Genomic DNA, 25069 nt, shown 5'->3' with positions numbered 1-25069 from the left:
TTGTACGTTGGACAACTTTCAGTTGTTTTTTTTTTAATTTAAAAAATTTCATGGCTTTGATCCACATTTTTCGGATTTTTTATGTCTTTGAAATAGTTGATGAGGACAACTACGCATAAAAAGATACACGGATTGTATATTTCGCTATATTTTTTTACCGAAATTTCCCAAATCCGTATTTTTTACCTTTGATAAATTTGGAATTTGGACTATTCAGAAAAACAAAAAAACACGGAAAAAATGCAGTTTTAAATAAACTTTTTTTTACCAAAAATTAATTTCCCAAAAACAGTATTTTTTTATTTTAAAGCTTGTTTAATAGTTTTAGGAGACAGAATACCGTTACTTTTGAACCATTGAGAAGTAAATGATGTTGCCGAGTTATGATTTTTTGAAAAAATAGAGTTTTTTTTTTCGAAAAATATAAATTTTACACATGTTGTATGTCACAGTTTTTAATGTAAAATAATATTTTGCAGTATTTAACAGAATATTTGATAGAGTGCACCATCTTTGAGATACAACTACCCTAAGTCTAAGTTAACTAAAAAAAACAATTTTTCAGTTTTTTTTTAAGTTGTGTTCTTAAAGTTTCGTCTAAGAAACTGGTTGCTAAACTACATCGGATAAAATAAAACAAACGGAAAAATTGAAGTTTTAATATAGTCGAAGTATTTTTTGGTTAATAAAAATGTCTTAAAATTTAAAAAAAAAAATCGCAAGATCATTGCATAATTTTTGCTTCAGAAGTTGCAAGTTTTTGTCCCCTCAAAAATATAAAAAATCAAATAAAAAAATAAAACTTCCGGGAAATTATTTTTTTGTAATAAAGTTAGTTAAAAACTAGGATTTTTCCGTGTACTATTTTTTTTTGAATAGACATCATTAATACCTACAACTTTGCCGAAGACACCAAATCGTTCAGTATATTTCTTCAAAAGTTACAGATTTTCGAATTTTTACGTACCTTTTTTGTATGAACAACTGCCAAAAATTTATGGAAACTTGTATGGGTGAACCATCGCCATCAGGGAGAATTGCTCTGTTATTTATGAAGTTGAGTCTGTTTTTTATTATACTTGGAAAAAAAACATAAAAATAAATCATAAAAAATAGTTATCGAGTTATAAACAGTTTTTTTTAATATTTTTGTTGTGTTACTTGTTATTTAATTCTTCTAAAGCAATTGAGGTTGAAATCAGGAGTGTAGCCAGAATTTTGGTTCGGAGGGGGGGGGGGGGGCTCTTTCCCATAAGTCTTCCAAAAATTTCGGGGAGGGGGGAGAGGTTCAGTCCGAAGCCCACCCCCCTGGCTACGGGCCTGGTTGAAATCCTGTAGTTTACAGATAATAAAAATAGAATAGCATTCAGAACTGATATAAAATAATTATGTTTTTAGATAAGTGATTTTAGGCCCTAAAAATTTATGTTAGAATATGTGAAAAGCGCAACCAACTAACGTGAATTCTTCAAAATAAGATTAAGATGTGGTAATTCAAAGAATTTTAAAGAAATAATTTCAAAAACTGTAACTATTGATCATAAAAAATATCGTTTCTTGAATAATAAATGTAATATTTAAAAACAATTGAAGCGATATTCATTAAAAGATCAAGAATTGTTTAAAACATCGATTTTTGGAATTTTTTAAGATCATCGAATTAAAATTCTAAACTTCGGTAGAATGCTCATTTTTCAGTCTACTTTACATTTGACTCATTATAAAAGTTACTTAAAAAATGTTTCGATTGAATCTTTCAACATTTTTCAAACTTAACCTTTAAATTGTAAAAAGTTATCGATCAACCAGTTTTTCTTTTCAAATCAACGAATTCTTCAATACTTAAACGTTTTTTTCTTCTACCCTTTTCCAGGAATGGCTCGAAAAGCAACCCCTCGATGTCGCCGCCACCGCTCCCCTCCTGCCCGGTTCCGGCCCCACCACCGACTGCGAAGCCTCCGGCGAGTACACCGACTCCGACTCGATCACCCGCGACACGGACAGCTCCGAGGGCCTCGCCAACTCGGTAGCAACGTGCCTCCAGGGCGACCAAACCTCGCAGGAGATCCTTAACTCGACCGAGCACGTGTACCGGTCAGACCCATCGAACGTCTCAAACGACGACGGCCAGGTTAAACGGCGCGTCCGGGATAAACCCGCGGCCGAGCGACCCTGGTCCGTTTCGTGCATTTCCCAGCTGAACACGTCGGCGGTTGAGATCAACCAGTACGGGCCGGGAGGTCGTCACCACGATGCGAACGCGAATCAAAACCGCTTCCTGACGGCCACGACGGGCTTTTCCATCTCGGAATCTGCGCTGAACACAATGTCCGCGGTTCGGGGGTCGATGAAGAGTGGTGGTGGCGTAGGAGGGAGTGCTGGTGGAGGAGGTGGAGCTGGGGGAGGAGGAGTGGCCACGAGCAGCAGTGGCGGCGGAAGTCAGCAGCCGTTGATGGTGAAGAGTTCCGACAGCAAGGGTTCGCTGAAGAAGCGAAAGATGCGGGCCAGGCGAAAGGTGAGTGTTCTTTGTTTGTGTTTTGTTATCTGAAGTGGACGAGAAGGGAGATAATGAGCCTTTTTGATAAAAGCGGGGAGCTTTTGTGTGTTGTGATGATGAACAACTGTTTTTTTTTGCGCTTTTTATGCAATTAACTGTTTGTTTTCGCCATACGCTCTCTCTTAATTTGGGGTGTACCCCATTTGGCATAATGGACATTTGGCATAACGGGTTTTCAAGAAGGACGTTTGGCATAATGGACGTTTGGCATAATTGGTCCAAGACATCAGGGACGTTTGGCATAATGGACATTTGGCATAATGGACGTTTGGCATAACTCGTTCAAAAACCATCAAGGACGTTTGGCATAATGGACGTTTGGCATAATTATTGTATCATTTTTGTTTTGTTGAATTAGTATTTATTTTTGTAAATAATAATAACTTATAGCTTTTTTCCTTTTTTCTAAACAGATAATTTTACTTTAAAAGATTTTTTTTTCAAAAAATCAAGTATCTATTTTCTTGCAATAGATGTGATTTTTTCCCTTTTTGGAATATTTCTCAATAAAGCTTTAAATGCATTTTTTCATTTTTTTTTTTTTTTTAGAAAGAGTCTATATAATATTAAGATTTTTCTCAATTTGAAATACTTTGCAGCTAATTTTTTGTATTAAATTTTTCTTTCTTTTATTTTAAATTCAACTAACAAAGAGATGTAAGTTATGCCAGTCTTTAAATATTTTGCAATAAAGATTTTATACTATTTCCCCACCTTTATTGAATTCAACTTAAAAAATGTATGTACATTTTGCTCTTCTTTAATGAAATGCAATTAAGATTTTTAAAGCAATTTTCCCTACTTTTATTTTAAAATGAAAAGAAGGCATAATCTCTCAAAAGATGCTCAGTTTGTGTTTTTTGGTCAATATTTTGCAATTATTGTTTTTTATGCAATTTTCCCTTCTTTAATATTCAACCTAAATTAGGGATGTGCATTTTTTTTTCTTTAAATATGTTACAAATGAGTTATGAAAGCTATGAAACTTTCCCTTCTTTTATTTTAAATTCAACTTTTAGAAGGGAAAATCTCTAAAAATATACTTTTGGAATATTTGACAATTGAGTTTGTTCCCTTCTTGTATATAAAATCAACTTAAAGTAGGAAATGTTAAATGTTTGAAAATCGCATTATTTTAATGTTTTTCACCTACCTCTATTCAAAAAATCTATTTAATTAGCAATTATTTTTTTTAACAATTGTCACTTCTTTAAGATAATTTTTGACTAAATACAAGAAGGGAAAATTGTATAAACAAAAAAAAATAAAGCAACAGACAAAAAATGTACAAAAATGATAGAAATGTTTAAAGAGAACATCTATAAGAGAATCTCCCTTCTTCAAGTTGAATATAAAAAAGATGGGAAAATTGCATAAAAAACCTTATTGCAAAATATTTAAAGAAAGGCTAAATCGACATCCCTTCACCCAAAATACAGGGTTGAGATTATAGTTCCATCAGCATTTATAGAGAGCTCAATGCTAAACTCGATAGAATAATGTTACCAACTCACACCTGCAAAACAATTAATTTCATTAATTAATTAAAACAGTAAATCTGCAACAAGAGTCATACATTGACATCTGACTACCCTTGTGTCACCAAGCTGTGGTGGCCAAGGCAGTTTAGTCATTGAGTTATTCTATTAAAGGTCCCTGGTTCAATTCCCGTAGACTACACATTTTGTTTTGATGGATGAACTTTTCCTTGAAATGGACTCGATGGCATAATTTTCTCGGTCATCTACAACTGTGTTCTCTGTGTTTGTAAATCTTACCGCTACTCTCTTGTCGGACGAGTGCTGTCCATTTCTGGGTTATTTAGATTGAATTCGAAAAAAATAAGGGAAGCATGTGAATTTATTTAGAGATTTTTCCTTCTTCAAGTTAAATTATGACCAAAAGAAGGGAAAATTACATTATAACAGCTTATTTGTCAAATATTTGAAGAGGTTTTTTCATCTTTAAGTTGAATTTCATATAAAAGAAGAGAAAATTTTATTAAAAAAAAAACATTGCTTATTATATTGATTGAGGAAAAATGTAAAGCTAACAAGAGATATTTCCTTCTTTAAACTAAATTTTCAATGAAAATATCAAAATTTCATTAAAAAGATTTATTGTGAATTATTGAAATAGGCAACTATTTACTATTGGGGAAAAATAAAACAAAAATAATCTAGAAATAATTATGCCCAACGTCCATTACGCCAAACGTTTATTATGCCAAATGTCGATTATGCCAAACGTCCTTGATTGTTTTGGAACGAGTTATGCCAAACGTCCATTATGCCAAATGTCCATTATGCCAAACGTCCCTAATGTCTTGGACCAATTATGCCAAACGTCCATTATGCCAAACGTCCTTCTTGAAAACCCGTTATGCCAAATGTCCATTATGCCAAATGGGGTACACCCCTTAATTTGTGAGGATGACTTCATCTGCTCAGACTGCTTCAGAACAGAGTGTCTGATTACCGTTAACTTGAATGAATTTGATTGATTGTGAATAATTTACAAAACACACAACTGGAAATTCCGATGATCTAAGAAAATAATCATGTTTTTTTTTTGGTAAACATGTTTTATTAGACAAGTTGTTTTTAACCCTAAGGCCTTTACAATTATTTATGTTAATGTCACCCTCCTCTTTTCGAAATCTGCTCAAAAATTCTGGGGAGCACTAAAAGGGCCAAGATTTCAAAGTATAAATAATCAAAAAAATCTCAAAATAGCGTATATTTTGAAATACTCACATTTGTATAACTTGCAATAGGGGTTTTTAAACGAAGCCTAATTTCATATGCACTTTTACTAGAGTTTTTTTTTTGTGTATATTAATTAAACTTCCCAAAATATTATATTTTAGGAAAATACTTTAATTTTTATTTATTTGCAATCTGGGTATGAAACGGATATTTTCGCTTTATTAATATTTTTCGGAAAATAACCAAATTTTCCTTAATTACCGTTTTTTTTGTAAAAATACTTGTTTAATAGATTTTTTTTTTGTGAAATGCTATTTTTTCAAAAATGTCATGTATTTTAAAACTGTATTTTTTATTTTTTTTTTAAATGTGATATTTTGTGAAAATTATGGTATTTTACAAAAAAAAACCTCCAATAAAGTGAAAATTGCAAATGAAATTTTGCTTCGTTTGAAACCCATATTCCAAATTATAATAATTTGGGTATTTTCGAAAAAGTGCCATTTTAAGAACATTTTAGTATTTTACAAAAATACTCTTATAAAGTGAAAATACATACAAAAATTTGCTTCGTGTGATACCCATATCGCAAATTATTCAAATTTGAGGAGTTTCGAAAAATACGTTTTTTTTGTGAAATTTTAGGAATTTTGCAAAATAACTCTAATAAAATTCAAAAATCATACACTATTTCGCTTTTTTAAAACACATGTTGCGAATTATGAATATTTGTGTATTTTCGACAAAAATACGTTTTTTTTGTGATGATTTGAGTATTTTACAAACAAAACACCAATAAAGTGAAAAAGCATACACAATTTAGCTTTGCGAATTATGAATATTTGAATATTTTCGAAAAAATACAGTATTTTGTTAAATTTTCTAAAAAAAAACTCCAATAAAGTAAAAATGCATACACAATTTCGCTTCGTTTTATATCCATATTGCAAATCGTGAGCACGTGTTTTTGAAAAAAAAACAATAATTTGATTTTAAAAAAAATAGTATACATACTTTGAAGTTTGTTATATTATCAATCAAATATATTCTTAGTGAAAGATTTAAAAATTTAATATTATTTGGTTGTATAACATAAATTTTAGAAATATATTTAATTAAGTTATCGTACGTTATCGTCGATAAGATTATCGACGTTAACGATAACGATAGTTTGGCATCGGAGTGTTTGGTCAACTCAAATACCAAAGCAGTGTCGAATAGTACTACTGTTCGATACTAGTGCAGAAGTTGACATTTTCAGCACTCAAATGTTAGTTTTGGTGATGAAATGTAGGCTATTTCGTCAGTATAGAATTTTGACAGTTTGACAGTCTTTGTTTGTGCTTTGTTTGCGGGTTTGGCAAACTGTCAAACACGAAAAAGTGCGAGTTTGTTTGTTTTTTTGTCATAGTCTAATATCTCCTTAAGTATTTTTAAAATGTTATTACAAAAACGTATTTTAGAACGAGTTTAAGTCAAAACAAATGTGTTTGCCTTTTTAAATTATTTTAAAGAAATTATGTTTTAAATTGTTACCAGTTTATCCCAGTCACGACGTTCTAGCAGGATTCTAGCAGAGTTCTCACAGAGCTGGATATTCTTACAACATTCTAGCAGAAATGTTCCACCGATCTAGCAGGATTCTGGCAGAACCAGCTCTGCTAGAATATTTCGTGACTGGGATGTTGTGCAGATAAAACTCGATGCTTAATTTTTCAGTTTAGCCAGCCCTAAGATGACAGATTTCGTGAGTTGCGCGTATTCACCGACAGATGGCAAGTGGGCCTCGTCGGAGTCCGCCCATTAAATACGCAACTCAAAATCAGCATGGGAAACTTTTTTTTGTGACGGTTTTCGCGGCACGCTCACTTCAACTGCTCTAGACTAATATTTGAACGTGGCGTATCTCTAAACAAGTTTTTTTAAGAAAATGATTCCAGACTGCCAGCGCCGTACCTAGGGGTTGGCGCAGCTGGCGACCGCCAAGGGCGCCAGTCCTTGGGGGGCGCCGAAATCGGTGATTTTACTTATTTTTAATGTCAGTTATATTACTGCGGGCGTCAATAATTAGAGTTCACGTGCGGTGATACGACCGCAAGATAATGGTCGCATGACAGCCGCAAGACAACCGCAGAACAAATTTTTGGCTGTTGTCAAAGGTTGCCTGGAGTTTTGAGCTGACTTTTTGGAAAATATTGAAAACAAACCAAGTTGACAGCCAAATCAACCAGAATTTCAGTTCAACTTGCTGATTTTTACACTGCGGTAATAAGGCGGCAATAATCTCCTGTCACTAACAGCGAAGGAAAAACGTGATTTTATCTCGCAATAAGCAATAACATCCTCATTAGTATTAGCATTTGAAGACGCCCTATCCACGGATGGCTCCACAACGCTTATCCCACTGTTTGGTCTGGTTGTATTAGACCCTCATCCGGAACAATAATCCAACACGGGAGATACCATGTCTTCATCTTTTGATGAGTGTGTAATACTACCCAGGGCATAAGGGGGTCCTTGCCAGGTCTAAGCTATCATTTTGGGATCGGAAGGAATGTTAGTAAACACCTATCTAAAGTGCGCAAGGATCCCTGCGTCACCTTAGTGGTATAATGTCAGTTATAACATCTTCATTAGGTATTTAAAAGAGAAAGGGTGCCAAAATATAAAGTACTAGCCTTACCCGACAAACTTCGTCTTGTAATTTTTTCGCTTCTTGACGTTTTTAGCTTGTTTGCTTATTCAGCCTCCTGTGATCAAAATTTGATTTTACGCAACTTTTCCCATACAAACTGCAGACCTTCCAGAATCGGTTCCAGAGTGGCCAAAGTTGTAACTCTTTAGCGTAAGAACCTTCCTTGGGCTTATACGAACCCAACGCAGCAAAGAGCGCTCCGATCCGACTTTCCGTTATCAACTGATGCGCGTTCGAACAAAACCGTCGAAATTTTTTATATATATAGATAGATAACTACAAATTACTAGATAATTTGGTTTAACATATAATATAAAAAATGATTTAGGGGCGTCAAAATCAATTGTATGACTATTTCTACCGAAGTGTTCTTGAAAATTTACATTTAATGCTAAATTTATTTTGTCATCAAAGAAGGGGCAGGGCGCTGAAGTGGCAGGAAGGTCAAGGAGTTATAGAAGAGTTTTTCAAAATTAATACAGCGTTAAAGTTTGGACCGTTATACAATAAAGTTTAAGCCATACCTTCCAGACTAAAATATTGTCCAACAGTATGTTATTTTCACGTTGTTGTCATATTTTGAACTTCTTTAAAATAGGAATTATTTCTAGATTTTTTTTAAGTAATCCTATAAACAAAATTCAGATTTTTTGCTTTTTGGGTGTTTTAAAAACCGCCTTGAATCAGAGGCATTTAGAAACATCCAAAAAGCTAAAAATCAATATTTTGTTCATAAAATTGTTCATAAAATAGGAAAACTGCTGTAAATTTTCACAAATAAAATCAACAATATTTAAAAAAAATATTTTACAAAACACACAAGCTTCTCTGAATCTCATTTTCTATTTTTAGCTTAACAACTTGACAAATTTCTACACACTTAGATTTTTCATAATTTATTGATTAATTTTTATGGCTGTTCAATAGCGTGGCTCACGATTATATGAAAAAGACAGAAGTATTCAATTTCGAACGCCTCTACCGGAATTTCGAAGCAATATGGCCCCAGAAGCTAGCCTGAATTTTTGAGCGTATTTGGTTAAGTTTTAGTAATTCCACCATTGACCTGAAGTTAGTATGGAACTTCAAAAAATTACTATGGGAATGTTTCGGTTTTAACCTCTTCTTAGAGAAAGTTTCTCAAAACCTTATCAAATTTTCCTATTCTTAGGTTTCTTACAGATTTTGATCCAAGGAACAACTTTGTAAAACATCGCAAAGCGCTAGAAATTGATCCTGAAAAGATGCAGGATATTTTTTGGAGTATGGAAAAAAATATAACGTGCTCTAAAAATTTGTGATATTCTACAAAGTTGTTCACCGGTTCAAAACCTATAAGAAACCTTTAATTTGAGAAAAAAAATCATAGGGTATAGGAAAACTTTCTCGAAGATGAGATAAAAAGAGAAAAATAAATAAATTAAATTTATTTAAGTTTCATTATAACTTCAGGACTAGAGTGGAAAAACTAAACATTAACCAAATGCGCTCAAAATTTCAGGATAGTTTCTGAGGCTATAGTACTTGTAAATTCCATTTGAGGCACTAGAAATTAAACTTTTTTGTCTTTTAATAGTTTCAGTTAAAACCAAACAAATAATATTTTATCAAGGTTAGGAAATATTAATACAGCTTTATTATAAAACAAAATATTTTCTAGAATATGGAATTTAATTTTATGAATTAAAAATAAATTTAAAAAATATCAATGAATAAAAATCATTGCATGTTTCTATTGTGAAATTGTCTTAGAAACACGAAAATGATAAAATTATCACCAGAAAATGGGATCTAAGGGGTCCACCGAGGAAAAATTTACAACCAAAAAATTCACTAAAAGTAAAAGTTTCTATTTAATATGTTAAACTGCCTTACCCAAAGCGTTCTCAGTCTCAGATGGTAGTCCCAGATGTCCCCTACAAGCTGCAGGTCGAACCGAGTTGATATCTGGATGGAACACTTTTTTATTTGAGTTTGAAAATTATGCTATTTTTTCACTAAATTGCCAATAACTCCCTTTAGATTTAACCAATTGGGATGCTCTATCCTGCATTTTGTTGCATTTTTCAAGCCCTTTCAGATGCATTTTGAATATTGAAAATAAATTGAATTTTGCCTAATTTATAGCCTTTTTAAGATTTTTGAACGTGTTTGAACCTTTAAACTTCGTGTCCCGATTTGCCCCACTTCCCGTTGACCTAGAGTGCTCATATTTTGGCCAGATGCTAGTTTTATATACAAACAACCCCTGAAAATTTCAGGCAGATTGGTGAGGTCGATGCGAGATGGGTATGCTTTGCTCGTGGACTCGCTCTTAACAAAAAAAAAAAAAACATAAAATATATTCCAGACGCCCAGTATGGGCGAATCTATAAAAAATAATAAAAATTACTTTTCTCCTTATTTTTCACCAAATATAATGCTTTAATTATTATCATTAAAATAAGTTTCATCATGAACTGCGCTTGATTTTGAATGATTAATTGATTTTGACGGAATTTGGTTCTGCCGCTGCATGTTAAAAAATTATCCTTATTAAAAACAAAACCCTGCTATTATTATCGATTTTATGAAATCTGAGAAAATATTCAGCCAACTTAATTCCTTCAATAAATTTTCAATTCAACCTATCTCAAATCAATTTGAAAAATAAAACAATAAAAATACTGCGTTTTCGATTTAAATATCACAAGGTCTCCAATTGCAATTATACAATCAAAACTCATTGAAGCAATCATTGAAAAATAACATCAGTTTATCAAAATGCTTGTAATTTTGGGTGGGGCGCCAAATTGATGCTTCGCCAAGGGCGCCGTGGACCCAAGGTACGGCTCTGCAGACTGCTTATTTTGTCGTTTTCGCCGAAACAAGGCATAAACAATATTTATTTAAAATATTCGCCGTTTTCAAAAGTTTGGCTAGATAATTTCGAAGGCCGCCATCTTAGGCCCACTGGGCCCACAAAAAGAGGTACGCTCAGTTTGTATGGGAGCTGTCAAAATGCTCCCGGGCTGAGTTTAGCTAATATTTATGTTTAAGATTTAACCTCGTCGTCACATTTTAAATCCCTGGGCCTTGTAAAGTCAAGGGGCATGATTTGATCCTAGTGCATTAGTTAAAATTTGGGTATACATTCTTTTTTTATAAGCACTATGGACACCACTTCATGCTACGAGAACTCGCTTTGCCGCAGCCCCAGGGCTTAAGCGTTGACCGATAAGCTGTCTTCGTGAACTAGGTAGTTCTCCGATAGTGAAAATATCACAATTGCACAAGACACCGCTGCTTCTGTGACTTTTTCACTATCACAATGTGGGATTTAGTTGGGACTTTAGGATAGTACAATTGATTTGTTGCTAAGCATTAGCATTTAAAATAAATCTGTATGCTTTCCAAATCTTTTTGATGTTAAAGTTAGTTGCAATTGTTAAGTTAAAGTAATGCTGTCAATAAACTTTGATTGATGTAGAATACTAGGCATTCTTTTATGTCAAATTGTCCATAGAGTCTCGATCAATCAATAATGTAATGATATCAGACAAAATTCGTTAATCTGTTGAACTAACGGTTTTCGGATTATGATTGTATCTACCATTGTTGCGAATCGAGGAACTACGGATCTTTTGACGTAAATGGTCATTTCTTTTTCAAATCGCGGTTTCTATCCTATTTGTATATCAGTTCATAACTTTTTTATTGTTTTTGATAGAAGTAGTACTACAACAGTTAAAGGAATGTTTAGTTTTGACATTAATTTTAGAGGATTTTAGATTAAAGTTAAGATTTTCAATCTAAAGTTGTTAGAAAATGAACATTTGGACTTAAATGAATAATTGAATAAGTTGGACTTATGAATAAAACACACCTGTACATTTATTCTAGAGTCAGATCCATACAGCGTCAGTGTTTATTTGGTCGAAGTGTACTAATTCATTGGCAGATCTGATTCTAGTTGTAATGTACGACAAGACTACAGACGGACGTGACAGGACGAGGGCCCAGTTTAGAGGTTTCAACATCAACGATGTGCGGCTGGACCACCCTCCCAAAAAAAAAAAAAAAAAAAAAAAAAACCTCGTCGTCACATTTTAAATAACTTTTCCAATTTTGGTTACAATACCGTAAAACGGGGTGACTTTGATAGCCGGGGTGACTTTGATAGGTTTGCGATTTTTCCGCAAAATGAAGAGTACAATTAAAATACGTAAGGAATGGTTTAGAAACATACTGACCGTGGTAGAGAAGTGTTCAAAGTACCTCAAGAAGAACTTTTCATAAAATTTTGACAAGTTTAAAAAGTTAGTTAACTATAGTTAAGAAAATGTTCATGAAAGTCATTATTTTAAACTTCTCAAATTGTCATGATTTTATCAACGAACATGATTTTTAATCGGAAAACGGAATGCTTTTTCGGATTCTTTGGACAATTTTCCACTAGGAGAAGGTTAAAAAAGTTTGTAAATAATAAATAATATGTGTTTTTGAAACACAATTAAAAAAAATCTCCAAATTTATAGGCAATTTTAGTTGAACAAATTTCATGTTAAAATGTGAAAACTTGTGATTCGTGCTTTGAATTCAGTATAAAACGCAATATAAATCGATAATTTTATAAACAAAACTAGTTTTAACAAATTTGAGGGAAAATTCCGACTTTTTATCAATTTTACCTAAAATTTATATGTATTTTGCTAAAAAGCATATACATTTAGTTAACTAAATATAAACATTGATTTTTTTTTTCTTAAAAACTATATCAGCTACTTTAGTGATGGTACAATTAGCGTACAAATAAAGTTTGAACATCTTAAATATGATTTTAACATTAAAAACTATGACTATCAAAGTCACCCCGGAATTAGAACTAAGAATTTTGAACGTAACTATTTTCCTAAACATTATCGAAAAAACTTTTTTTTCCGAAATAGTGCATGGACTTTGTGTAGTCTACCCCAGTACATGTTTTAAAAATAATAATCTTGAGAAAAACTTCAGCTGTTGGAAAACATTCTAAAAACAAATTGAAATCCTATCAAAGTCACCCCGGTTTACGGTATTCCTTTCGGTTCGTTAGATTTTAAATTTCGAAGTTTAGAGTTTAATAATAACCTAAATTTATGCAAATTTTAAATAAAATATGCTTGCGCGTAATCATAAGCTTGTAGCAAATTCTTTTGCTACGAAGCAAAACTTAAGCACGCTGTAATGCATTTTTGATTTTTTACTACATTACAAATCTGCACGTGGTTTATGCACGAGCCCTGACAAAAATCAAATCGGTCAGCCCTACTTTGTTGTTTTCACCCCAAAGATGATTCTTTGAACGAATCAAATTTCTCAAAATCTACTGGGGATGAAGGATGCGTGGACATATCGTTTCAAACGCCCCGGTTAGCCTCACCAAATTTGAGTTCAATTTTGCTTTTTTATAATTGAATATTTTTATAAAAAATTATGAAGCAAAAAAGTTGATCAAAAATTAAGTTGAAATTTTGTTAATTTGTCGAATGTTAGATTTTCTCAACATTACGGTACACCTTCATCACGATCGTGACATCTCCTCAAATAAGCTCCTATAATTTATACCTACTCGTCGGGCTTGCGAATAAAATTAACATCTCTTTCTTTGTCCCCTTTTAGACTAATATCGTCGAGTCCGGTTCGGACGAGTCGATGCCACCGACGTCGCATCAGTCTTCGGCGCTGCACCTTCTCCAGCACTCGATCATTCTGCAGCACCAACAGCAGCTTCTTCAGCAGCAGCAGCAACAACAACAGCTGTCCCAGTCGCAACCCCTGCGGGAGATTCAACTCTCGGCCGGAGGCGGAGGAAGTAGCAGCGGCGGAAGTGGCGGTCATCGTCACTCGCATCCCCACCCCGCTGCCTACCATCAGTACAGTGGCCATCATCGGAGCGCCGGTCTGCTGCTCAACAAGTCCGAGTCGTTCTCGGGCCGGATTCGGCTGGCGGATGACCTGGTCACGCTGTCGTCGCTGTCCGCCGGGTCGTCTGGATCGGGTCGTAAATCGTCCTCTGCACGGCAGACGACGAGGACAGCGGCCCCAACGACCGTCAACTCGTCCGCCGCCGCCGCCATGACCAAGTCCGGACCGGATAGCGAAGAAGAGCAGCACCGCCGGAACAGCAGCAGCAGCGGCGGAGAGCAGACGGCACCGATGGCGAAGCCCAACTTCAAGATCGGTTCCGTGGCGCGGGCCCGCTGCGGAAGCCTCAATCTAGGATCATTAGCCGCGTTGGCTAATTATAATCTAGATAACGGAGGAACGGCCGGAGGAGTCCCGGGAGTGGTAGCAGGAGTGCCAGCAGTCCCACCGGTTCTGGAGACGGACCTTAACGGCACCGGAACGGGCACGGAGGAAACGGGCAGCTTCTCGGAGCAGGCGTGGGACAACTACCAGGAAAAGTACATGAGCGAACCGTACTCGGAGGACCGGGACACGGACGCGGCCCGCCGGCTGCTGGACTTTGGTGACGACTACCGGAACTTTATCGACTCGCAGTCGGACTGTGCGTCGTCGTCGCTGTCGGCGGCCAACATGGACTCGCTGTCGCCGCCGAGGTTCCGACGGACGGGCACGGGAGCGGGTGGCGAGTCGCTGCTCAGCAAGCAGGGCTCGTCCGAGTCGAACGTCAACTCGCTGAACCGCCGGAAGCGGCTGGACGAGTACCGGATGGACGATCGATACAGTGAGTAACGGTAATCATGAGATTAAGCGGACACTAAATTAATTATCACAATTCACAGGTCACAACATGCACTCGTGGTCGAGCAAATCGGGCAGCCCGCCGGGAGGCAGCTACGGCCACCACCACCTCCTGGACAAGACCCTCACCGGCAGTCTGGGCCGCTCGGGCAAGCACAGCCACGGCATTCTGTATGAGAGTCCCGACCACCTTCACCACCCGGGCGTTACGACGCCCCCCGGCGGTGGCCAGCAGTTGATGGCCGGTCGCCGGCGGTCGCTCCGGTCCGTCGACAAGCACAACTCGTTCCTGCGGTCCCTCTCCCACGAGACGAGCTCGAGCTCGAACAACGAGTTCGACGAGGACATGGAAGCCGAGGTGAAGAAGCTGCTGATCCAGAGCAAGGCCCGATTCGCAAATACGGAGGCGCTTAAGGGCAAGTCGCACCTGCTCAAGCCGGAGGACTACGTAAGATTGCTTCTTTTGTACTACTGTGATATTTGTTTGCGCTATGCATGCACCTACTGCTGCTGCCTCAATACGATCCTGTTTGTGTTGGTTTTGATCTATTTGGAACTGTGTTATGGTAATATTTAAGAAGGGAAGGGACGGGTCACAAAGGTTGTAAATATAAAAGAGTTTGTTAAGTTTTCCAAGAAACACCACTTTTCTTTGGCCCAACTCTCACTTCGTGTTGAGGAAGAAACTTCCAGATTGACTTTTTCGTGTTCCAGAGTGCAAGTTCCCAAATCGTGTGTTTGTTTTTTTCCCTTGTGAGTAGTTGCATCGTTTTATTTACTAATTTAGCCTTTCCTAACTCATCAATCAACTACGCTGAAACGTGGGTGCGCAAAGCGTTTGAGCTGGAAATTAACACCTTTAAAATTGCGCATTGAGCAAATATTGAGCCAACGAGGCTCCCATCCGCCTTGGGCTTCGAACTGACGACCTTTGGATTGTGAATCCAACTGACGATAAGCGACTTTATAGAAGCAGTTTTATAGCTTTTTCAGGGGGACAACTCCTATAGGCTAGACGCAGCTTGGAAGGAACCGAAAACATCACATAAAATACTCAAAAATAAAAAATAAAGTTCAGAAATTTAGAAAATTTAAAACTAAAAAAATAAAATATACTAATATCGAAAAACATTAAAATTCGGAAATTGAAAACTTCAAATATCATAAATTCAGCAAATCAAAAATACGAAAATTGGAAATTCACAAAAAAATAGAATTAAAATCAAAGGCTCGAAAAACAAAAAATAATACAAAAAATCATAAATTTTAAAATGTTGTGAGTCAACTATTCAAGATTAAAAAAAAATCGAAAATCACTGATTCGGAAATTATAAAGTATAAATATACGAAAACTCAAACATTTCAAAAATTTGAAAACAAAAATACAAAATTGAAAAATTTTACAGTTTAAATTTCATACTCAATAATAAAAAAATACTGAATATCTATAAATTTTAAAATTTTGTGAGCAAACAACCTAAGATCAAAACAACGAAATTCACAGATTCTGAAATTGTTGACTTCAAATAACCAAAAAATAAAAAAAAAATCAGAAGGTCCAAAATTCTCAATAAGGCTTTCTAGTCATAAATTTACCAACACATTCAAAATATGTTTACATGACAGCTGGACGTTTGTTTGCATCAGGTTTCCTATCTCTTTCTAGCAAAAATTTTTTGTCAGGCGACTTCTAGCTGGTTTTTTTGACTGACTGCCCGATATGTCAGCCAACATACTTCGCAGGGCTGTGACAGCTACAGCTCGATCATTGTTTGCATCAGGACACTGTGACGAGGAGTTCGTCATTTTTGAGTTAAATTATATTTTTTTCACTGGGCCTAGAAAGCCTTATTAAAGAATTAAAATTCAAACATACAGAATGCCAAATTAAAAAAAAAACGAAAATTTATCAATTAAGAATTTATCAGTGGTCGACATATTTAAAAATATAAAAATAAAAAAAAAATCGAAAATGCCAATATTAGGTAAATAACAATTGAAATAGGCGGTAAAATAATGCTTTTAGGGCCTTTCTTCCCATTTTAATACACACAAACCCCGATGGTTTGACACCAACTGTAGTCAAACGAACGGGGTCACTTTTTAGTTTGACACCCCTTTTACACGAAGTTCACACATACTAACAAACGTTTGTTTCGATAGTGTGCGTAAGCTCCGTGTAAAAAGTTACAGTTCGTCACTTTTTAGTTTGACTTTGACCAACCAACGGGGTACAAACTAAAAAAGTGTCAAACGAAAAAGTGACCAACCACCGCGGGTTGAGTGTACTCACACAAAAATTCACTAATTTTAAAATAGCAAAAATCAAAAATTAAATATTCCAAAAATTAAAAAAATCTAAAATTCGTAAATTATAAATCCTACATTAAAAAATCTAAGGATTTGAACAATTTAAATACAGATTTTATAGATTCTACGAAGTCCTCGAATGTAATTTCAATAAATTTTGTTTGAATTTATTATAAGTTTTGCGTATTTTTTTTAAATTTTATCTAAATTCTGTTTCAATTTTCTTCATATTTCTTTTTTTTAATTTGCTTTAAAATTTCTTTCAAATTTTCTTTAATTTTTTTTTAATTTTTCTTTATTTTATTTTATTTTTTTTTTTAATTTTATTTATTTTTTTAAATTTTGTTCAAATTTGGTTTACATTTTGTCTAAATTTTGTTTGAATTTTGTTTAATTTTTGTTTAATTTTTGTTTAAATTTTGTTTAAATTTTGTTTAAATTTTGTTTAAATTTTGTTTAAATTTTGTTTAAATTTTGTTTAAATTTTGTTTAGATTTTGTTTAAATTTTGTTTAAATTTTGTTTAAATTTTGTTTAAATTTTGTTTAAATTTTGTTTAAATTTTGTTTAAATTTTGTTTAAACTTTGTTTAAATTTTGTTTAAATTTTGTTTGAATTTTGTTTAATTTTTGTTTAATTTTTGTTTAAATTTTGTTTAAATTTTGTTTAAATTTTGTTTAAACTTTGTTTAAATTTTGTTTAAATTTTGTTTAAATTTTGTTTAAATTTTGTTCAAATTTTGTTCAAATTTTGTTCAAATTTTGCTTAAATTTTTTTCAAATTTTGCTTAAATTTTGTTTAAATTTTGTTTAAATTTTATTCAAGTTTTGTTTGCATTTTTTGAATGACCTCCTAAACTCCAGAAAAATTAAAAGTGAGCATTTTCAACAACTGTATAATGCAGTGATTTGCAGACATTTGGCAGGTGTAGTTTATAATGAGATTATGCCTTGTTATTAAATTTATTATCGCTTTAGCAAAAGATAAATTTCAAATGCATCCAGAAGGTTGAAGGAATAGAAAACACTAAAGTTTCATAGATAATTATATTACGACATTAATGAATTCTGTAATCGAATGAATTCAATCAAGGTAGGTAGGCTAACTGAATAAAAGCTTAGTATTTGCACGCCTATTAACACATTTTTGAATACTTTTATTGATAATAAAAAAATCTAACATTTGATGGAAACCTCTATCAATATGATCTGCCAACTGGATATCAAGACAATCCAAGCAAGCTGTTTCAAAACCCAAAGTCTCTTTCAATCTCATGATATTACCATAACTTACCACTTTACTTACCACACAAACATGATCATTGGCGAATTCTGAAGTCTCTTTTTTCCAAAAAATAAAACAAAGCAAACACTAATTTCATCAAATAATCAACCTCTTTGAAAACGTAATCAAAAAACAAATATTTATTCATTTTCTTTCATTTCCCAAATTTAGGACGAAATCATCAAAACGTGCCGCGAGAACGTGCGCTGCCTCGAGACGGTGCTGCTGTCCCAGCCGGGAACGGTGCTGACGGCGGCCAAGTGCCAGGACTTGCGAGGTAAGAATCGGTCACCGCACCACCACCGCAGCAAACCGGTCTCGACCCGGCGACGGGCGCTGCTCAATCGACGCAGCCGCAAGGTGTACCACTTTGACAATGAGGGAGAAGAGGACGATCGTAGTAGGCCGACGACGACAACGACTGACGATAGAGGTGACAGTGACAACGACGACGACGATGAGGAGGGTGAGGAGGAGGAAAGGGTAGAAGGGCAAGCCTCCTCGGATGACGACAGTGGCGTGCGGGTGGGGGCAGGGAAGGGTCGTCGAAAGGTGGTCGTGGTCCGGTCGGAGTGCCGGTGCGCCCGGATAACCCGGTTCGTCGCGGTCGTGATTGACTTTTTGCTGGACGTGGGAAACCTTTTTCGTAACTTTACACTGTACCGATTTTTCGTGGGCGTCCTGAACGGGTTCTACCGGTTGGTGGGATTCTTGGGCCGGTGGGCAACATCCGGTGGGGCGCAGAACCGGTCCGACGACGATGACACGCTCCGCAAGTTGGCCGTTGGAGTCGTTTGAGGAGGCTTTTTCTTCTTGCTTTTTGTGTTTTTAACTAGACATCATCTGAAAGTCGAACAGAAAAGTATTGTAATTTCTTTGTTCATTCGTTACCTTAGTGCCAAGTAGTATTCTAGATCTGCCTTACTGCACCTTGTACGCTTTTATAAACACACACACATTTCCTTCTCTACGCAAAATCGCACACGCTTTTATACGTTATGCACCAGGCTTAAGTTGCGTTATCATTAAGCTAGCGAAAAAAAGTATTAAATAAAGTTCATTTGTTTATTCAAAATTATTACAAACGCAAAAAATCACCCATTTTGGCTTTTCATTTGTAGAATATTCACATAAAAAAAATTGTGTGTGACTGTCGCGAAAGCATTGCATCTTTGTGTCGCTTCTCTTAGCATTGTAAATCCACCTTTAACCAAAGATCAATGCTTGCCCCTCAACGAGTGAACTTTATTCCTTCTTTTGTTTTATGTTTTTTTTCTGGTACTTGGTTATTCTTCCTGTCTCTTTTCTTTACTTAAAATTCACACTGCACTTTTTTCAAAGCCTCTTCATATCGATTCCATCTGGCCACTAGCGTCCGCATGTCCGTCCCGCGTCCGACTGAATTCAAAAACTGTCTGTGTTGTGTTCTCGAAACATGTAACTTGCATGCTGGAGGAAAAAAATCTCGGTGCTTGATACTTGATCTCTGAATTGTTGAACGGGGTGGCATTTTAGCGAAGGAGATCGACACGCAGGTTGGGTTAGTCAAGGTAAGTAATGGTCCAGAGCACGTGCATCGGACGGATGTCCGAAAGGGTGCTGCACTCGCTGTGTAAGGTGATATGATCTTGGGCGAGCTACGTACGTTGACATTTGGAGATGCAATTGTTCTAAATGGGACTTAAATAACTCAAATTCAGAAGAACAATAGTGCAAGCTCGAAAGCTTTTTAAAATGTTGGTTTAAATTATTATTGGAACAAATCAAGAAAGTCAGATTTTTAAATGAAACTGTGAATTTTCCATACCAAAAAAGAGGAAAAGCAGTCAGATTCAACATTTTTTTACATTTTTTGTTGTGGTTGATCTGGAAGGATCCAAATAATAATATTCAAAAAAAATTTAACGTAAAATTTTGCCAGTATATTTTCTTTTGATGCAGGGTTGCAAAAATATCAAACTTTCAATGCTTAGCGACTGCCATTATCATGCCCAAAATCTCATCTCCCAATTCTTACTGCCCTTTTCCGTGGCGAAATTCTCAGCAAATAGAATTGTCAGTCTCTATCTCGTATTTACACAACCCAGCGTCTACTCTCCTTTTCTCTCCCATTCCCGCATTCTCAATCATCCCCCAACAACAATGCATAGCCAGAAAAGCCGCAAAACGACGTAATCCGTGGTCAGTTCCCAATCACCCTTTCATGTTCTTTCATTGCGGTTTTCTGAGAACACAAAAGAATCTTCGGCGAGTATGCGATAACGAGAAAAGAAAGAGTGATAGAAAGAGAATGCTTTTTCTGCCAGTGCTGGCAATCACGAGATAAACGAAGGAACTCACAAGCTACAGTGACAGTCGCTAAACCTTCTGATATTTTGGCGCAGGATTCGTTAAATGATAGTTTTTTTTCTATCACACATTTACAACACTGGTGACGAGAAATGAACAGAACACATAACATAAGTTATGCTAGGCATGTTAAAGAGAATCATGAGCATTTCTCTACGAAACCAATATTTTTTCTTCAATTTTAGTTTTTGTATTTTTTAATCCGGCTGAAACATTTTTGGTGGCTTCGGTATGACCAAAGAAGCCTTTTTGCATCATTAGTTTGTCCATATAATTTTCCATACAAATATGGCAGCTGTCCATACAAAAATGATGTATGAAAATTCAAAAATCTGTTTCTTTTGAAGGAATTTTATGATCGATTTGGTGTCTTTGGCAAAGTTATAGGTATGGATACGGACTATACTGGAAAAAAATGATACACGGAAAAAAGGGTGATTTTTAATTTAACTTTTTGTCACTAAAACTTGATTTGCAAAATAATACAATTTTTAATTTTTTTCATTTTCTGATATGTTTTAGAGGACATCAAATGCCAACTTTTCAGAAATTTTCAGGTTGTGCAAAAATTCTATGATCGAGTTATGATTTTTTTTTAATTAATACTGATTTTTTCAAAAAATGGAAAAATTGGTCGCAAAAATTTTTCAACTTAAAAAAAATCAAATTTGCAATCAAAAAGTTCTTTAGTGAAATTTTGATAAGTTTGCAAGTTATAGCCATTTTTGAGTAACTTTTTTGAAAATAGTCGCAGTTTTTAATTTTTTTTTAAATTAGTGCACATGTTTGCCCACTTTTGAAAAAAATATATTTTTGAAAAGCTGAGAAAATTTTCTATATTTTGCTTTTTTGAACTTTGTTGATACGACCCTTAGTTGCTGAGTTGCAACTAATGGTCCGATTTTCAATGTTAAAATATAAAACTTTTGTGAAATTTTCCGATCTTTTCGAAACAAATATTTTCAAAAATTTTAAACCCATACTAACATTTTAAAAGGGCGTGATATTGAATGTTTGGCCCGAATAAAAAATATATAAATATTGAAATAAAAAGCCATAGTTTCAACATTTGCATGGAAAAAGTTTTTTAAAAAATGTAAGATTTGACGAAAACAAACATTTTAACAAAAAAAAAACATTTTGCGATAATAAACATCGAAAATTTTCATAAATTTTAATGATTTAAAAATCAACCCAAATATGCTTAAAATGATTCTAAACGCAGGGGAATGCATTTTTAATTGATTTCGGCTGATTGCAGCTCAATTTCCATTGAAATTTTGAAGTTTTTTGAAAGAAAATATTTCCCCCCCTGATTTTTGGGCTAACTTTGAGACAAAAACTTAAAAAAATAAAAATTAAGCTAAACACTATTTAAAAAACCCAAAAATAAAACTATAAATTAAGCTTAAGATTATGTTTATGTTCATTCACCTTTTGTCTTTAAGGGATTGGTCAATATTTTACTATATAAGATTACTGATTTACTGAAAAACCGCAAACTAATCGTTACAAAATAAATCAAAATCGGTTATTTAAGAATGTTCAATGGAATAATCAAATTTCAAAAACAACTTTATTTTACAAAAATTTAAATTTCGAATGGACAAAACAAACACAAAAATCAAGACATTTCCGTCCTTGACCCGCAGTTTTCCACCGCCCAAAATATAACCTTGACCTAACCGACGATTGCGTAGGCCACAATCCAACAAAGTAGGCCACCCAAGTTCACCAGAAAGGTCGATCTCAGGTCACCACGGTGACTGAAGCCGCGCCGCGTCGCCTGCTAGGTCAAGGACTTTTTTCGCGCCACACATCGCGACCAAAGGGGCACGGATGATTCACCACGACTAGGGTGATCGGTGAGAAGATGTTTGTAACAAGTGCGCATGATCCGGGCTTGGGTTTTTTGTGTTATTGTAAGAAATTACCTACAGTAAGAAGGCTGGGCATCAAACATTGATGTCATACGATTTTTGCAAAAGTGCACCGACTGTAATTCAATTTGTTGTGAGAAAAGTTACAGCTGCGAAAGTGAATTGTCAGCAAATCATAAAATAGTAAAAAGCGACGTGTTTACGACCACTTTAGTGCTATTACACCGAAGCAAAAAAAAACAGAGCAGAATGAATAATTTAGTCGCGTAAAACAACCACCACCCCCACCACAAAGTGAGCGCGCATTTGGTTGTGACGAGTTTAAATTCAACTTGCACAAACTAGTTAGTCTCAAATCAAAAGTGCATCAGATTGCAGCAAACCTTGACCCACCCAGTGGACTTTGACTTCCCTTTGAACAAAAAAGTGAAAAGTGCGTTGATCCGCGGAAGGGGGGGCAGTAGGCCGTGCCAAAACAAAGATCTGATGTAAACAAAAACCGCGCAATTTTGTCACGCGTTCGTGACCAACCGTGATTCGCAAGAGCGAGAGAGGGAGTTGTGATATCGTGTGGCCAACTTGGATGATGTTTGGATTCATCTTTTGATGTTGATTTCGTCTTGTTTATTTTGAGATGGTGAGCGAATTGGGGAAAAATCTTTTCGCAGAAAAAAAAGTATGCTTCTCATTCGAAAGGGGGTTTCTGGTTTCTGTGTATCAATAAGCCGGCTTCTTGGTAGCCGTTTGTCTGTCTGGTTGGATTTTTTTTTTAAATTTATTTCCAAGCGCTTGATGGGTTGAAATGTTGCTTTCAGAGGTTAGCGGGCAGGGTTGATTTTGTCTTATGTCATTTTTTTATGAAGTTTATTTGACTATTTTTTCATAAGCTTATTTGTATTAGGTCCTTTTCGGTGCCAAACAAAAAAAGGCCAATTTTATTTGGTTGATTTGAAAATGTAAAAAAAATTAGCTTTTAATTCTTATAGAAATTCTTAGAAATATTTAAAAAAAAAATTCAATGAAATGCATTTTGAAAACCTAGCTGGAAGTTTTTGTCAAAATAATATCGCAAATTATCGAAGTATTTTAAACCTTCAAATTTTATTGAATTTAATGTTGTTCCAATAATGTTAAAAAAAATGTTAAAAAATCCGGAACAATATGAATTATATTCATTTCAAAAATAAAAAATGGTTTGAAATTGAAGCTACTCTCGTTTAAAACTCAGTTCAAATTATCTATCAGGATCACAATAAGTTAGGAATATTTTGACCTAGAATTGTTTTAAATAACATTCGAATTCAGTTCAAAATAACAGTTTTAGTGCCAAAAAACCTCTGTCGCTTGCGAGCTCTTCTCACCCGCGAATGAGAGAAGAAGCGAAACACGCAAAAATCGCTCCGGAGCTTCTCGAAAAAAATCAATCACTTGAAGTTTTTTTGAATTTTTTTCTTGTTGGCGCCATTTTATTTACTTTTTGTTCATTTCGTTTTGTTTACACACATCTAACAAATATGACAGATAATTTTTCGACCTGTGACGTTACATCTGCAAGTGTAGACATGAAATAGATGTTCCATCAAGATGAATCAAGATGATATTTTTTGAGATTCCTTTTACCGATCTTTCGTGCGCGAGAGAGGAGAGCCATGTTCCTTTTCGATTTTTTCTCTTGATGAGCGTCAACAGAATTTCTTTTGATGATGATTCTTCCATCGCTGGGGCAAAGTTCGAAAAATCAAGAAAAAAGGTAAAATGTGTTAATATTTACTAAAATTTAAATAAAATTGACAAACAAATAACTTTTTGATATTTTTTTTTCATTTTAATAAATTGTAGTATAACGAATTTAAATCAAACTCTTTAAAATGTCAATAAAATGTTCTCATATTTTTTATCATGTTCAGACAATTTACTGTAAAATGATACAAACAAAATTTAATAAAAAAATATTCATGAAAATGAATAAAAACATTCATTTAAGTTTTCCTCTAAAAACACAAGTTTAAGCGAAATAAGCCTTTTTTAGATTTGGTTTGTATTTCTTTGGTTTAACCAAAATTCTGGAGAGATCTTCTATTTTTTTATGTCAGAAAAAGGTGTAATTTTACCACTTTTCTGGGGAAATGTCATTTTTTCAGTCTAAATTGATATAAAATTGCATCATTAAAGAGGTAATATTAAACCTGTGAAAATTAAACCTTCCAAATTAATACAATTTTTTATTGCGTGCCTTGAAGTGGCCCAATTGTTGAATAATCATAAAAAGTTTACTTAAAAAAATCACTTGATTTCATTTTTCATTTATTTTGGAAAGAATTTTGTTTTGCGTCCTACATTTTTTGGTAATATTTAATGAGAAAGACAAAAACTTTAATAAAACTTTTATTTGCCTTTTATACATTATTTATTTAAATACATGGACAAAATTAGTTTCCAAGAACGTGAACCAACGTTCAACAAATCTATTAATAAAAGCATACCATTATTTTTTTCTGTGGATTTAAATATTGATATAGCTTAATTAGAGGCTTCAGCAAACGATTTGGAATAACAAAATT

General features: G+C 34.6%; 1 protein-coding gene across 2 annotated transcripts in view; it reads left to right on the top strand.

The window, feature by feature from the left end:
- LOC120417443 (klarsicht protein) overlaps positions 1-25069 on the top strand; it is a 327954-nt gene that overhangs the window by 292620 nt on the left and 10265 nt on the right. For both annotated transcript variants that reach the window (XM_039579500.2, XM_039579491.2), the window contains 4 exons: positions 1874-2515; positions 13601-14669; positions 14728-15134; positions 18451-18556. In XM_039579500.2, coding sequence (XP_039435434.1) covers positions 1874-2515; positions 13601-14669; positions 14728-15134; positions 18451-18556 — 2224 coding nt within the window. The remainder of the gene's footprint in view (positions 1-1873; positions 2516-13600; positions 14670-14727; positions 15135-18450; positions 18557-25069) is intronic.

The sequence above is a fragment of the Culex pipiens genome, chromosome 2, assembly GCF_016801865.2.
Source record: "Culex pipiens pallens isolate TS chromosome 2, TS_CPP_V2, whole genome shotgun sequence".
In the NCBI taxonomy this organism is placed as follows: domain Eukaryota; kingdom Metazoa; phylum Arthropoda; class Insecta; order Diptera; family Culicidae; genus Culex; species Culex pipiens.
The sequence above is the reverse complement of the archived record's forward strand: the minus strand, read 5'-3'. Positions and strand labels throughout refer to the sequence as shown.